This window comes from Melospiza georgiana, chromosome 26, assembly GCF_028018845.1.
Source record: "Melospiza georgiana isolate bMelGeo1 chromosome 26, bMelGeo1.pri, whole genome shotgun sequence".
NCBI lineage: Eukaryota > Metazoa > Chordata > Aves > Passeriformes > Passerellidae > Melospiza > Melospiza georgiana.
The window spans coordinates 4,658,448-4,673,096 of NC_080455.1; the positions used below are offsets into that span (position 1 = coordinate 4,658,448).

At 53.8% G+C, this 14,649-nt stretch overlaps 1 protein-coding gene across 2 annotated transcripts; it reads left to right on the forward strand.

Annotated features, from left to right (window-relative positions):
- The first annotated feature begins 531 nt into the window (after positions 1 to 531).
- Positions 532 to 8,218, forward strand: TLE5 (TLE family member 5, transcriptional modulator). Of its 2 annotated transcripts, none has more exons than XM_058040750.1 (7): positions 532 to 640; positions 948 to 1,045; positions 2,435 to 2,498; positions 4,598 to 4,642; positions 5,767 to 5,829; positions 7,267 to 7,341; positions 7,964 to 8,218. In XM_058040750.1, exons 1-7 carry the CDS (start codon positions 614 to 616, stop codon positions 8,183 to 8,185), a joined length of 594 nt encoding a protein of 197 aa, XP_057896733.1. In that variant the 5' UTR covers positions 532 to 613; the 3' UTR covers positions 8,186 to 8,218. The 2 variants fall into 2 exon arrangements, with proteins under 2 accessions (XP_057896733.1, XP_057896734.1); XM_058040751.1 differs by having other exon boundaries at positions 7,967 to 8,218.
- Positions 8,219 to 14,649: the final 6,431 nt, after the last annotated feature.

Here is a 14,649-nt window from a genome sequence, read left to right on the forward strand (position 1 = left end):
TCAGGCCAGGCGAGCCCTGGGCTCTGAGGGGCTCGGGCAGGGACACCGGAGGGACCGGGGGCTCGGGCAGGGACACCCAGCGGATCCTGGGCTCGGAAGGGCCGGGAGCTCGGGCAGGGATACCGGAGGGGTCGGGAGGCTCGGGCAGGGATACCCGGCGGGCCGCGCACCGGAGGCTGAGGGGAGCAAAGCCCAGCGGGGCAAGGCCCGTGCCGACCACGGGGCCGCATCCCCATGCCCCGCCACAGTGGGGGCACGGAGCGGGGCACGGAGCGGGGCCCAGCCCGGTGCTCGCGGCCGGCGGCGCAGCTTGGCGGGGGCGGGGACCGGCGGGGGCGGGCGCGGCCGTGGGCCCGCCCGGGCCGGGGAGGCGGCGGCGGCGGCAGGTGGTGCCGAGCAGCCGCAGGACGGAGCCGGAGCCGCAGCCGCCATTAGACAATAGGCGCCGGCGGCGGGAGCGGCGCGGGGCGAGCGGCGCGGCCGGGGCGGGGCGGCCGCGGGGCCGGGGCGGCCGGACCCGGCGCGGACAAAGGCGGCGGCGGCGCGGGGAGCCGCGGCGGGGGCGGCAGGCGGCAGCGGGCCGCTCCGTGAGGGGACCGAGCCGCAACCTGACATGATGTTTCCACAAAGCCGGCACTCGGTACGGCGCGGCCCGGGGCCGGAGCGGCCGCGGGGCGGGGCCGGGCGCCGGCGGGGCCGCGGGGGCTGCCCGGGGGCTGCCCGGCCTCCCTCGGCCCCGCGGGCTCCGGGGGATCGAGCGCCTCCCGCCGCCGGTGCCGAGGGGCGGCGGCAGGCGGGGAAGGGGCCCCGCGGGTGACCTTGGGCGCGTCCCGGGCACGGGCGCTGCCCCCCGGCGGGGGCTCGGGCCCCGGGGCGGCGAGAGCGGGGCGGGCTCGGGGCCCGGCGGGCGCCGGCTCCGGCCCCAGCGCTGTCTCCTGTTGTTCAAGGGCTCCTCTCACCTGCCTCAGCAGCTGAAGTTCACGACCTCCGACTCGTGCGACCGCATCAAGGACGAGTTCCAGCTGCTGCAGGCCCAGTACCACAGGTACGTGCTGCCCACGGGGCCGTCCCGGTGCACGGGAACCGCTCCGGTTCTTCCGCTCGTTGCTTCGCTCCCGGGACCGGGTGAGGATTTGGGGAAGGGGAGCCGGTGGTGTAGCTTGGGACAGCTTTGGCGTTGGTGGTGTCCACATGGGAGCCCGGCGAGGAGAACGCCCATTCCCTTCCCCAGCCAAGGTCTTTCCTCCAAGTGCTGCTCAGCCAGGACTGCACAGACACTCGCCAGGCCTCCTGCCTCTTGCTGGGAGTTTTCCTCAGTTTTTCTCTCTGGCTGCCATTCCTGGACTGCAAATGCTGCAGGGAGCACTTAGAATCCAAAAGCATCTACTTTTCTGTGAATGTGTGTGGAAATAGTGCTGCTGACCCAAAAGCTGGCTTGAGACAATCTGTTGCTTTGCCTGTGTGTGTGTCTGACATAAACACGAAGCCCTTTGGTTTAAATTATCTGGGTGATGCCCTCTGCCACAGCCTGGTGCTGATTTTGGTGTGTGCATTGGTGCCATGTGGCTGCAATGTCCCCCAGCCCGGGCTCTGCCTGTGAGTTTGTGGTGGTGTCATTTTGGCAGGAGCAGGCAGAAAAACTGCTGGGAAGTGGCCATTTCCTTGTGTCTCTGTGCCTTGGCAGTGCCAGCAGGGGAGAAGGGGTTCCTGCTGAAAGGGAAGCTTTCCCCCCGTGCTGCTCCACCCCCTTGGACTTAATCTGCTCAAGAAGGAGCAGGTTTTGTGTAGGTGAAGCTGTTTCTTGTTTGAAACATAAAACCACAGCACATGCTGGCTGCAGTTGCTCGGCTGGTGAGTTGGAGTCTCATAAAACACTGGGAGCAGCGGCACTTTCTCTGAAGGGTGTGAAGGATCTAGGAGAGAGGAAAAAAAATCCTTGCTTCTGGAGGGATGTGCTGCACTTGGGCCTCCCCCCCCTCCCCTTCCACCCCCATCCATCCAGAAGTGGGTCTGGCTTTGGTTTTGATGTTGTATTGGAACATCTCTTGAGTGCTGCAGACAGGTTCTGTGCCAGAATCTGTCCCCAGCTGCCAGCGAGCTGTTGAGGAAAGGCAAACCCCTCCCTGGGCAGCCAGCTCTGCTTCTCCCCAGCTTCCTGTGGAATGGATTTGCCTGCAGGGAGGTCAGTGCTCTGCTGGGGGATAGCCTTGTGTCCTTTTCCTGAGTGTGTGCTGAGAAAGTGGGAGCAAGGCTCTGTGTGGTCACCGCAGCCTGTCTGGGCTCTGCTCTGGCCGCCCCTTGAAAAATCCAGATAATGATATCCAAGAATCCAGCCTGGCCGGGATGAGGCCGTGCAGGAAGCAGCTGCTCTGTGGAGATCAACTCTCTCACCTCCTGTTTGTGGTTTTTTCCTTACTGTTTTCTGGCTTTTCAGCTTGAAGTTGGAATGTGACAAACTAGCCAGCGAGAAATCGGAGATGCAGCGTCACTACGTCATGGTAAGGAGCAGCCCAGAGCAGAGTGTGTGGGTGGCAACACCAGCAGGTGCCTGTGCCTGGGTTGTGCCAGAGCTCCAGGGCTCTCAGCAGGGCTGGAATTGGCTCTTTTCTGAAAATGGGGTTGTTTTGTGTTGGCTGCATGCAGGGGGTTGTTGAAATGCACGGTGGGAGGGAGTTTTTTTGATGGATTGCTTGGTGGGTGCTTGGCTCAAAGGAAGTGACAGCTCTTACACACCTGAGGAGGTGATGCAAGGTGCTGGTGTGCAGGAGTTTGGGGACTCTGGGGAGGTCGTGGCCAGTGGGAGACAAAGCAGTACTCTGGGAAGGTCATGGCCAGTGCAGGTGTTTGGGGATAAAACACCTGGTGGGAGATAAAACAATACTCTGAGAAGTCGTGAAACTGGAACACCCCACAAGCCAGCTGTGAGTTCGAAGCAGAAATCAACTTCTGTGCCCTGTGCACCTTGTGGTGACCCCACAGCCTTGCTGAGCCGTGGTGCTGAGTGCTGGCACGTGCGTCCCAGGCATGAGGAATGGTGCCACGTGTGGGCAGCAGGCTTGGCTGTGGCTTTCCAAGCAAGCAGCTACATTCTGGTGAGCAGGGTGAGGGTTTTGCCTGCCAGGTAATGCCTCAGGAGCCCTTGTGGCACAGCCAGGCAGGGCTGTGGTCTCTTCCTTTCCTGTCATGGAGTTAATGGTAGGAGGCTGCAGTACTGTCCATGAAGATGAGCTGGTTCCTGCTTGCCAGCTGCTGCACCTGCCCTGGAAAGAAGAGATAAGATGTTGAAATTAATAGAGCAGCTCTTCAGAGCAGAGTTAAGACTTAAAAAAGCAGAAATAAGGGAAGCTAGCTGGCCCCTTCTCTGCTGTTGTGGCCAGACTCTGAGGCTGTGGGGAGCAAGGTGTGCTTGGGGCTGGGGACAAGGAGAAGAGCTCACAGCTTTCCTGGTGTGCTCATGGGGATGCCTGCCCCGTTCTCACTGGTAAACAATTGCTTCCTGTGCAGTCTGCACGGAAACCCTCATCTCCAGCAGTGGCCAAGATACATTTTTTAAAATTTACTTTTATTTTTTTTTTCCCCCTTAATGCTGGCAGTCGCCAGAATTGATTCAGGTTGCTGTCAGCAGCAGAGGGAAGGGCTGCTGCTCGTGGTGCAGTGCTGGAGGCTCTGCAGGCACAGCAGCTCCTGCTGCCGCTCCCCAGCACGGGGAGGGCTCTTGTGAATGTGCAAAGCTGCCACAGCTGCTCTGGTTTTTTTTTTTTTTGAATAAAGTCACAATTGGCAGCTTGGGGGACGGGCTCCTGCTTCCTGCTCGGTCTTCAGAATGCAAAGAAGCCTCGAGAGCCCGCAGCAGGCTGAGATCATCCTGATACCGAGCCGGGCCCCGTCGCCCGTACTAGGGTGCCGGTGATCTTCTGCTACATGAGCACAGATGTGGATTGTTCCTTTTTTCCCTTTGCAAGAATCAGGATGGCAGGCTGCAGGAGGAGGTTTCTAAACTCTCAAAACATCAGCTTGCTAACAGCTTCTTCCAGGGGTCAGGAATTAGCTGCTTGTGGCAATAGATTGTCTGTAGCTGCCTGTTGCTGCTGTGCAGGGGTTTTCTGGGTGGATTGTTTTTGTGTGTGGAGGGGGGAGGTTTCCACATAACTCCTTCCTAAACAGCTGGAGCTGTGTGCAGCTGGATGTGTTACTTGCTAGCTGAAGTCCAGTTGTGATCTCTCCCATTTGCTGCTGAAGGAGTCATGTGGGCTTTAGGACCTTGGCCAGGCAGAGCTCGCAGAGCCAGGCTGCCTCTCTCTCTCTCCTGGCTGTGCTTAGGGGAGTTTGGAGCCCTGAGCCTTTTTCCAGGTTTGATGCAGCATCACTCACTCTCACCTCGGTGCAGACTGTGGAAAAGTGTCTGTGAGGGGAATCCTGTGGGGCAAAACTCCAGTCTGGAGCAGGGTGGGCAGGGAGCACCTGGAGGGGGTCTCTGTGCTTGCCTTTGTTTCCTGGGGCTTGCCTCTGCTCCCCTTTGTAGAAAACCCTGCCAGGGATTCAGTGGTGGTTCCCAGCACTTAAAATTCATTTTGTTCTCTTCTCTCCTGCTCTGCAGTACTATGAGATGTCCTACGGGCTGAATATTGAAATGCACAAACAGGTAGGGGGGGTAAAAGCATCTCCAAGTGCTGCAATTCCTGGGGAAGGTGGGCTGTCTGCTCTGAGCTTCCCTCTGTCACTTCAGCTGCCTTTCAGGAGCTAGAAATGCCATCAGCCTGTAGAATGTCAGAGCTTCCTTTGAGATGCAGGGCCCCCCACATCTCAGGATCACAATGGGATCCCATCCTGGGCTCTGGGCACCCTGTGGTTCTCCCCAGAACCTGAACAGGTATTTGAGCACCAGGAAGGGTCTGGAGCTTCAGCTTGGAGACTCTGTGGCAGCCTGGATGGATAAGTTTGCTGATTACCCTCAGTGGTGGTTAAGTTGTTAATTATCCCCAGTGACTAATTACCTGTGGTGTTAACAACATGAGCCCTCCTCTGAGCCTGTCTCTATCTGGCTTCAGCTCCAGCCACAAAGTCCTGGCTCAGTTTAAGCCTCTTAGCACAGTTCTGTTCCTCACAAAGGCACTTGGTGCTTCTGATCCCATTGCCCTTGTTGCTAAGCCCATGAGACTGGCTTCCCTGGGAAAACCTGGATCTTGGAGAAGAATCTGAGCCACAAATCCTCCCACAAACATCTCCCAGCCTGATCTCTTCCCTGTGCTGCTCTTGGGGTCCCCTCAGCTGGTTTTGGTGTGTACCTATAGCCTTTGGCTCTGTTTTGAGTCCTTTAGAAAGTGATTTGTAAAGAACTGAAAGCTTCACTATTTAGAGAAAAAAACATTTAACAGCCCAGAAGGTGCCAGTGCTGCTGTGAGGGTCCTGAGGAGGCTGAACAGCCATGAGTGTGTCTGTCTGTCCACATGGCAGATGTAATTCAGCACATCCCCACCTGGCTCTGCAGGAACTCTGCTCTCTGGTTGCTCCCAATTTATTAAATAAATGTTGGGGACCTGAAGAGGAAGAGGAATAATGAAACCTTGCTCTTTGCAGTCAGCAGCATCCCTTCATTTAACCATGCAGGGAGAAGCCTCAGGGGGGCAAGGGGATCCCCATGGCACCAGGGTGCTGCCAGGAGGGTGGGTTTTGTCACAGAGGAGGAGGGAAGGTGAGGCAGCTGATGCTGTGCCTGCTCAATCCTGACCTCTCTCACTTTTCCTTTCTATTTCTCCCCCCTTTTAGGCTGAAATTGTCAAGAGGCTAAATGGGATTTGTGCACAGGTTCTGCCCTACCTTTCACAAGAGGTGAGTCCCCAGTTTGGGGGGGTGTGTTGGCATGGAGGCTGCTGTCCCTCTGCAGTGTCACAGCCCTGCAGCACAGGCACCCCTGGGCTGGCAAACCCTTGCTTGCCCTCAGCCCAGCCCTTCAGGGCAGTGTTGGCTCCTGGAGCACTGTGTGGTGCTCTCTTAATCCACCCTAAAACTTCTGTCTTGCTCTATATATATTCTGAAGTTTTATATTCTAAAGTTGTATTTTTATTCTAGAGTTTTATATTCTAAAACTCTAAACTCTTAAGTTTTCTACCCTGTGATATTCCACACTTCAAATCAAACTACACACCCATAATCTCAGTGTTATCAATCAATTTTGGAAGGTTTCTCCACACTCTCAGGTCAAATGCAGTGGGGTCAGAGTCTGTCAGCACAGAAAGTGTAAAATTCTCAGTATCCAGAACTCCAGTTCCCTTTTGTGGGACCAAGCTGCTCCTGCCCTCTCCATCAGCCACGTCAGCAGTGGCAGCTTTGGGTGGTAATTGTGGGAGAAGGACACTTAAAAAAAATACCTCCATATGGAGGATACCTCCTCTCATCCTCTTTGAGATCTGGTTCCTCTGCCTCATTAATTAATGCAGCTGATGGGCTCCTCCCACTCCCCTGAGAAATTAATTGGGGGAGGGGGTGCTTGGGAGTCTGTGTCTGAGGCAGGGGAGGATTAAGCACTTCCAGAGCTGCATTTTCTGTCTCCCCACGGAGGCTGAGCCCTGAGCAGCTCTCCTGGCCCTTTGGGGGTTGGAGGGTTCTTGCCTGGGCTCAGTGCTGGGCTTGGGGCACAGGTTCTGCTTTTCCCACCCACCTGTTCTTAGGACAGACAAAGTCTCTTGCTGATCAGATCAGGGTTGCCTAATAACTAAGCCCCAGCTAAATCTTGTGCATCTTAATGCAATCCTTAACCCTGTCCTGCTGCCAAAATGAAAAGAAAAATCCCCTTGCTGAAGTGCAGTGGGCAGTCCTGGTGTTTCAGAGACCTCATGCTTTTCAAGGAGCAAGTACAGTTCTCCTTTATTTATTTTGAATTATATGATCCATCCATTTTTTTTCTGCCTGTATTTGGAACATCCAGCTGCTGCTGAAGTTGGTCTCCAGGATGTGTCTCAAGGAGTTTCACAAGGGATTCTGATTTTTAGGGCTTGTTTTGTGTAGGTGAAGGGTGGCAGGATGAGGCATTGCCCACCCTGGAGCTTTCTGGCCAAGGATCTGTGGGTGTGTGGAGAGCAGGACAAGGGTGGGGATAAGAGGGAACCTGTTTGACCCTGTGGTGAGGAAGAGGATGAGACAAAGGTGTTTCCTTGTCTGGGTGTGTGCAGGTGTAACCAGCCTGACTGTGTGGACTTGATCCCTGTTCTGCTTCCCTGTAGCACTCCAAGTGACCCCAAATTCTTCTGTTTTTTTTTTCCTTGGCAGCATCAGCAGCAAGTCTTGGGAGCCATTGAACGAGCTAAGCAGGTCACAGCACCAGAACTGAACTCCATCATCCGTGTACGTGAGGGTTGGGTTGGGCTGGGAGGGAATTCTGGCCTCTGGGATGTGAATTCTTCACCTGGGGACATCAGGGCACCCTGCTCTGGTGCTGAGGCTGCAAGGCTGGGCTGGCACAGGGCTGGTGGCAGCCTGATGGTGTGTGCAGGGATCCCTGCTCTGCCCCAGCAGAGGAGCTTTGGTTTTGAGCAGGAGCAGAGCAGGCACTCAGCATGAAAACACCATCTGCTCTTGGTCAGAGTTGTGGCTGAGGGCTTTATCTGCAGCCTTGGGACGTGCCAGAGCCTGGGGCCAGATGTCCTGTGGGGTAGGGGCTGTGTGTCCTGCTGGGGACACAGTGTTGAGCCTGCCCTTGAGGCTGTCACAGCAGCAGGACTGAGAACCTCAGGTTGGGTGGGAAAAGAGCTTCAAGCTTATTTAAACCCCTACTTTAACCAAGTGCACTCAGAATGACAATACCCCTGTCATGTCTGTGTGTCTGTCCATGATTCCCTACAGCAGCAGCACCTCAGGGTTGGGTGGGAAAAGAGCTTCAAGTTTGTTTAAACCCCTGTTTTAACCAAGTGCACTCAGAATGACAAAGCCCCGTTGTGTCTGTGTGTCTGTCCATGGTTCCCTACAGCAGCAGCTCCAGGCTCACCAGCTGTCCCAGCTCCAAGCCCTCGCTCTGCCCCTGACCCCGCTGCCCGTGGGGCTCCAGCCTCCCTCTCTGCCCGCTGTCAGCGCTGGCACCGGGCTCCTGTCGCTGTCAGCCCTGGGCTCTCAGGCTCACCTCTCCAAGGAGGACAAGAACGGCCACGATGGGGACGCCCACCAAGATGATGACGGCGAGAAATCGGATTAGAGAGCGCCGGTGGGGCCGGGGGAAGGGGCTGGGCTGGGGGAGGGAGGGAGGGTGGGAGGGAGGGAGGGGCGGGTTAGTGCAAAATGCAGTATCTCTCTCTGCTCGCTGTGCAGCAGGGCCGTGGTGACCCGCGCTGGGTGGCAGCTGGCCAAGGCCCGTCCCCGAGGGCGGGTGGCAGCGCCTGGGGCTGTCCCCAGCGCCGCCCCCGGCTGCTGCACAGCGATGCAAAGCGCCATAGCGTTACCCGTGTGGCCAATCGTGCTGTCCCTGTGCCCAGCCTGCCTTCCCTGGCCCTCCTCCTCCTCCTCCTCACAGAGCAGACTCTGCCTGCTCTGGGGCCACTTTTGCCCCCTGGCTGTCCCTCGGTGCCATGTGGCCCCATCCCTCCACCTGCTGCTCCCCCTCTCGGTATTTAAAGATTGCCCCTTGATCCTAACGGTTCTGCACAACTCCCTGCTAGGATCCCTGGCCCAGAACATCCTCCTCCTCTTCCTCCCCCAGGTGCTCTTGGTCTCGTGTCCCCCACGTCCCTCCTGCACTAATACCAGGCCTAATAACAGCCTTGCTGTTCTGCATGTACCTGTTCTCAACCAGGGGCTTCACCCTGGGCTGGAGGGGGGTCCAGGTGGGCTGGGCAGAGGGGGCAGGCAGACCAAGAGCCTTCCCCAGCCTCCCCCTCCCTGTGCCCCTGCCCTGTGTAGAGGATACAGCAGCTTTCTCTGTTCTTATCTCCGTGCGCTAGCGTGTCTTCTTAAAAAACAAAAATGGTAAAAAAAGAAAAAAAAATAAAATAAATAATAATCTGGTGTTTGTATATAGTTCTTTAGAAAGATCTTGTTTTGCTTTTTGTGTTTAATCACTTGACCTATAATAAGAGGAACTGAAAATGCTGTATCAAGGACGTACAAGCTGTGCCTTTCAAATAAAGAAATAAGAAGGTTGGTTAAAACAGTGACTTGCTGCTGCTTTCTTGTTGCCTTTGGGATGGCTTTAAAATACTTCCCTGTGTCTCCTGTCCTTTCATACGGGGGAAGCAGCTGGGGACAACTGACTTTTCCTGGTGTGGGAGGTGTCTGGAGGTGCTAGGAAATCCCAGATTATTCCTTTCCTCTTGGATGTGCTGCTCTCCCTCCCTGGAGGATTCTCTGGGTTTGGGGTTAACATTCACAGTTCTGCCTTCTCTTGTAGGGGCTGATGGAATGGGGCAGTCCCTGTGGCTGGTTAAAACCATGACTTGCTGCTTTCTTATTGCCTTTGGGATGACTTTAAAATACTTCCCTGTGTCACCTGTCCCTTCAGAATCAGCTGGGGAGAACTGAGTTTTCCTGGTGTGGGAGGTGTCTGCTGGTGCTAGCAAATCCCAGATTATTCCTTCCCTGTTGGATGTGCTGCTTTCCCTCCCTGGAGGTTTCTCTGGGAACCAGGATGAGCAGGGTTAACATTCACAGCTCTGCCTTCTAGGGGCTGGTGGAATGGGTCTGTCCCTGTGGCTGGTTAAAACAGACTTGCTGTTAAAATATGGTTAAAACCATGACTTGCTGTTGCTTTCTTGTTGCCTTTAAAACACTTCCCTGTGCCTCCTGTCCCTTCAGAATCAGCAGGGGAGAACTGAGTTTTCCTGGTGTGGGAGGTGTCTGGAGGTGCAGCAAATCCCAGATTATTCCTTCCCTGTTGGATGTGCTGCTCTCCATCCCTGGAGGTTCCTCTGGGAGCAGGGTTCACATTCACAGCTCTGCCTCTGCCTTCTCTTCTAGGGGCAGCTCCTGTGGCCTTTGTGGCTCTGGGACACCCCTGCAGAGGTGAGGGCAGCGCCACATCTTCAATCTGCAGGAACCAGGGCCAGGAGGATGCTCGGGCAAAGCCAGAACCAAGGAGCTCAAGGTGAAAAGTGGTGGGTGGTGAAAAGGGAGCGGGGATTCTCCAGAAGAAAAGCAAGGAGCAAAGTGCCCCCGAGGCGCTCTGGTAACACATGTGGAAGGTCCCTGGGGCTGCCACAGGTCTGCTCTGCTGTGCATAATTCATTTTTCCTCTGGGCACTGAGGATAAACTGCTTCTGTGGCTCTCAGGCCCCTCTGGAAAATCCGGCCCGCGGTGCCCTGGGGCTGAGATTGCTGTAATGGAATTGGCTCTCGATAATTAGAGCTGTCCTCTGGCTTCAGAGCCTGCTCCACCCCGATAACATCTTCCCCTCTGCTATCTCTTAGGCCACTTGGAGTGGGAAGATTTCCTTCCTCTGGGGAGGAATCGGGTGCTGGGGGAGTCCTGGAGCACCCAGCACTGAGGTGAGGAGGGTTACAGAGAGAGAAAAGTGATTTTTTTAGGAGCCTATAGTACAAGAGAGACTCCTCTCTTCTTGATGAACTGAGAATTGATTATCTGGAGGGTGGTGATGGACGGAGAGTTGGTTATCTGAGGGGTGGTAACTGAATTGAGAATCCAAGGTTTTGTCTTACTGTGATGTGTTAGAAATTTGGTGGGGGGGGAGGAGGAATGTTTTAGAAGGTTTTCATTGTGAGTTCTGTGTGTGTTTCTTTTTACATATAGTTGTAAGTTAATAAAGTTGGTGTTATATATATATATATATATACTATTATATACTATTCTATTATATACTATTATATACATATAGTTGTAAATTAATAAAGTTGGGGTTATATATATATATACTATTATATACTATTCTATTATATACTATTATATACTATTCTATTATATACTATTATATACTATTATATACTATACTATACTATTATATTATATTTATTATATTATATTTATTATATTATATTAAAATGGTACACTAAAACTACTCTAAAGAATAGAAGAAAATACTTCATTAGAAGACTTAAAAAGAAAAGAATTATTATAAAATCTTGTGACTGCTCACAGCCTCGACACAGGTGGCTGTCATTGGTCATCAAGTAAAAACAATTTCACATGCTGGTTAAACAATTCTCCAAATCACATTCCAAAGCAGCAAAACGTGGAGAAGCTGAAACTTCTCAGAGGAAAGATCCTAATGAAAGGATTTTTCATAAAATACATCTGTGACATCCTCCCTTCCACCTGCCTGGCACTGGAGGCTCAAACCCAGCCTCCTTCCCCCATGCAGGGAGCAGCTGGGAATTTTTCACTGGATTTCACCTTTTTTGGGTCCTTCCTGCAGGGCAGAAGCCCCGGAGGGAGAATCTGTGCCTCCCACCCTCCTCATTTTCAGCCCTGCCTGAAACAAGGGCAAGGGAATGCAGGAGGAGCAGGGCTCCCTTCCCAGCTGCTGCTAATGCAGGAATGCCGAGCCCTTCCCGGCTGCAGCAGCAGCGCCAGATAAAAGCTAAAGGAGGCATCAATAATTAAAAACCACTCAGAGCTGGTAAGTGCAAACAGCAGCCAGCACAGGGATCAGATCGAAGGCAGAGAGCAGAGCTGGGCTGCTCTGAGGGCTCCCACTGCTCCTCTGCGGCCCTGGAACCGGGGACACCTGGAGGGGACACCTGGAGGGGACACCTGTCCCCAGAGGTCAGGGACATGTGGCTTTGGAGAGTGGACATTGGGATTTTGGGGATGAGGAGCTGCAGTTTGGTCCTGGAAGTGCAGCTTTGGCTTAGATCTCACTGGTGTTGAACCCAGGGACACTTGAAGGGGACATCTGTCCCCAGGGGTCAGGGACAGATGTGTGTGTGGCTTTGGAGAAGCCACCAGCTGGACACCAGCACTGGGATTTTAGGGATAAGGAGCTCGAGTTTGGTCCTGGAGGTGGAGCTCAGGAAACTGGGGAATTTTGGTTTCCAGTGCAGCTTTGTCTTAAATCTCACTGGTTTGGAACCCAGGGACACCTGGAGGGGACACCTGTCCCCAAGGGCTCAGGGACATGTGGCTTTGGAGAGTGGACACTGGGATTTTGGGGATGAGGAGCTGCAGTTTGGTCCTGGAAAAGGAGCTCAGGAGAACTGGGGAATCTTAATTTCCAGTACACTTTGGTTTAGATCTGGCTGGTTTGGAACCCAGGGACACCTGGAGGGCACACTTGTCCCCAAGGGCTCAGAAATATGTGGCTTTGGAGGATGGACACTGAGGATTCGGGGATGAGGAGCTGCAGTTTGGTCCTGGAAGGGGAGCTCAGGAAACTGCAGAATATTAATTTCCAGCACAGCTTTGGCTCAGATCTCGCTGCTTTGCTGCCAGATCCTTTCCTCAGCTCCCCTTCCCATCTCATGCTCATTCCAGGACTGACTCCAGCCAGGATGAGGTCCCTGCCTGTGCCAGCTGCCCTGGGAGATTCACACGGGCTGAGGGTGCCAGGAACCGCTCCGTGCTGAGCTCATTCAAGCAGGCAAGCTGAGGATGGGATGGTTTGTGAGCCACAGCCACCCCTGGCGTCTCTGCAGAGCGAGGTGGGCTCTGCCCTGGAGCACCCACAGCTGCCCTGTGCCAGGCTGGCACTCAGGGAGAGCTGAAACACAAAATCCCTGAGGAAACCCCAGCAGCAGCAGCTTCTCCTGCTGGGATCCAGCCTCAGATGGAGCTCCTGGGTGTCCCTGTGCTGGTTTGATTCCTCTGCTGCTGTTCAGAGCATTTCCCTCTCGATCCCAGCATGGATTTCAAACACTTTCATCCCTTGGGGCTCTTCCAGGCTCTGCCACCACCAGTCCCAAGCTGTGGCTGAGCATCCTGCAGTGGTGACAGCAATCTCTGGGCTGTGCCCACTGCCCAGCACGGTCCCTGTGAAAAAATGTGTGCTTTATGATTGGCTTTTTGCGAATATTCAAATGGATATTATGTTGTGTTGTGTTAAAAAGTGATGATGTATTAATTCTCTTAAGTAGTGTGGTAAATATAGTTTTGGGTTATTAAAAAAATGTTAAAATAGAAACGGTGCTATGGAGGATACTTGCAGGGAAATAGCAGCCACAGGACACTGAAATCGTTCAGAGAAAAAGAATTTATTGCCCCATTATCAGGAGAAATGAACTTCTTCCCACCTGGAAGGCGCTGTTAGGATTCAGAGGAAGAAGTCGGCGATGACCAGACAGAATCCTGTGTTTGAATGGAATTTATGCATCATGTATGAGCTGTATGAATATGCAACAGGTTATTCCTTTTAAGGGTTAATCCTCTGTTAACTGTGTCCTTTTTCGGGCTTGTGCTGCCCAGAAAAAGGTACCTGGACATCCATAACTCTTAAATTTTATTATCTCATATTGTCCTAATCCAAAATGTCCACATTATTATTACTTTAACTGTATTACTATTTTAATAACAATTTTATTACTATTAAACTTTTCAAATTTTTTAAATTTCCCGGGCGTTTTTCACATTCCCCACACCCGGGACAGCAGCAGGACCATCTCCTCTCGCTGCTGGGCGTGCCAAGGGTTAAGCGCCGCTGTTTTCTGCCATCCAAACACAAATTAATCTCTGGGTTACAGGCTGTGCTGCTCCAGGGCTCGTGTCAATCTCTGCTGGAGGCTGATCAGGACGCGTGTGACACCCGTCACTCCACCAGCTTTACCTGTGTCACTCTCCCGAGGCAGGAGCACAGAGATTGCCCAAGGAAAACTGGCGATTTTCAGAAAGGAGTTTTGAAAAACGCTGCAAAACATCTCCCTCCAGTCTATCCTTCCCCTTGAAACACGATCTGAAATGTTTCCAGCCTTTGAAAATACACTTTAAAAAAAAAACCCCAACTCTCCCAATAAGGCAACAGAGGGAGAGGGGACACCTTTAAAACTTTACATTTGGATTAAAATATGCAGATATATGATGTAAATACAGAAAATATCTATGTGACTGAATAGAAAGGAGAGTTTTGGAGGGTTTTAAGTTGGTGTCCATCACTGAGTCAGTGAACACCTGTGGCCAGGGAAAGGTAAAGGGGAAAAACGGCTGGGATGGATGGATGGATGGATGGATGGATGGATGGATGGATGGATGGATGGATGGATGGATGGATGGATGGATGGATGGATGGATGGATGGATGGATGGATGGATGGATGGATGGATGCCATGAGGGCAAAAACAAGGAGAGCCTCCAGTGCCCAGCACCTTGTCCCTGCCACCATGCAGCACGTAAATAACACAATGAATAAAATATCAGGCTGAAATGTGAGGCATTAAATATTTAACCTCGCGCAGCGCCCAGGTACAGCTGGGTCCTGCAATATTTAAAGGTTGCTCCTCACTCGCTTTTACCGACCCCGAGCGCGGTCACTTCACGGCAGCCGCGGCCGGAGGGGTCTCTGGGGACCGGGAAGGGGCTCTCGGTGGGTTCCCGGGGCGGAGCAGCCCCGCGGAGCCCGAACCCGGCGGCTCCGCGTCCGCCCGCCTCAGCCGCCCCACGTTACTTTGAGTGGCAGCTGGCGGCAGCCGCAAGGCCTCGTGGGCCGCGCAGTCCGCCTGCCAGCGCCGCCCGCGGTCGGAGCCCCGCCTGCTCTCAGTGCTGGGCCGGGCCCCCGCAGCAGAGCC

Excerpts from the sequence above, each read along its gene's own strand:
- TLE5 (XM_058040750.1), top strand. The coding sequence starts at position 614 with ATGATGTTTCCACAAAGCCGGCACTCG. Across the intron at positions 641-947 it reads TTCCACAAAGCCGGCACTCG|GGCTCCTCTCACCTGCCTCA; the intron begins GTACGGCGCGGC and ends CTGTTGTTCAAG. Across the intron at positions 2,499-4,597 it reads TGCAGCGTCACTACGTCATG|TACTATGAGATGTCCTACGG; the intron begins GTAAGGAGCAGC and ends CCTGCTCTGCAG.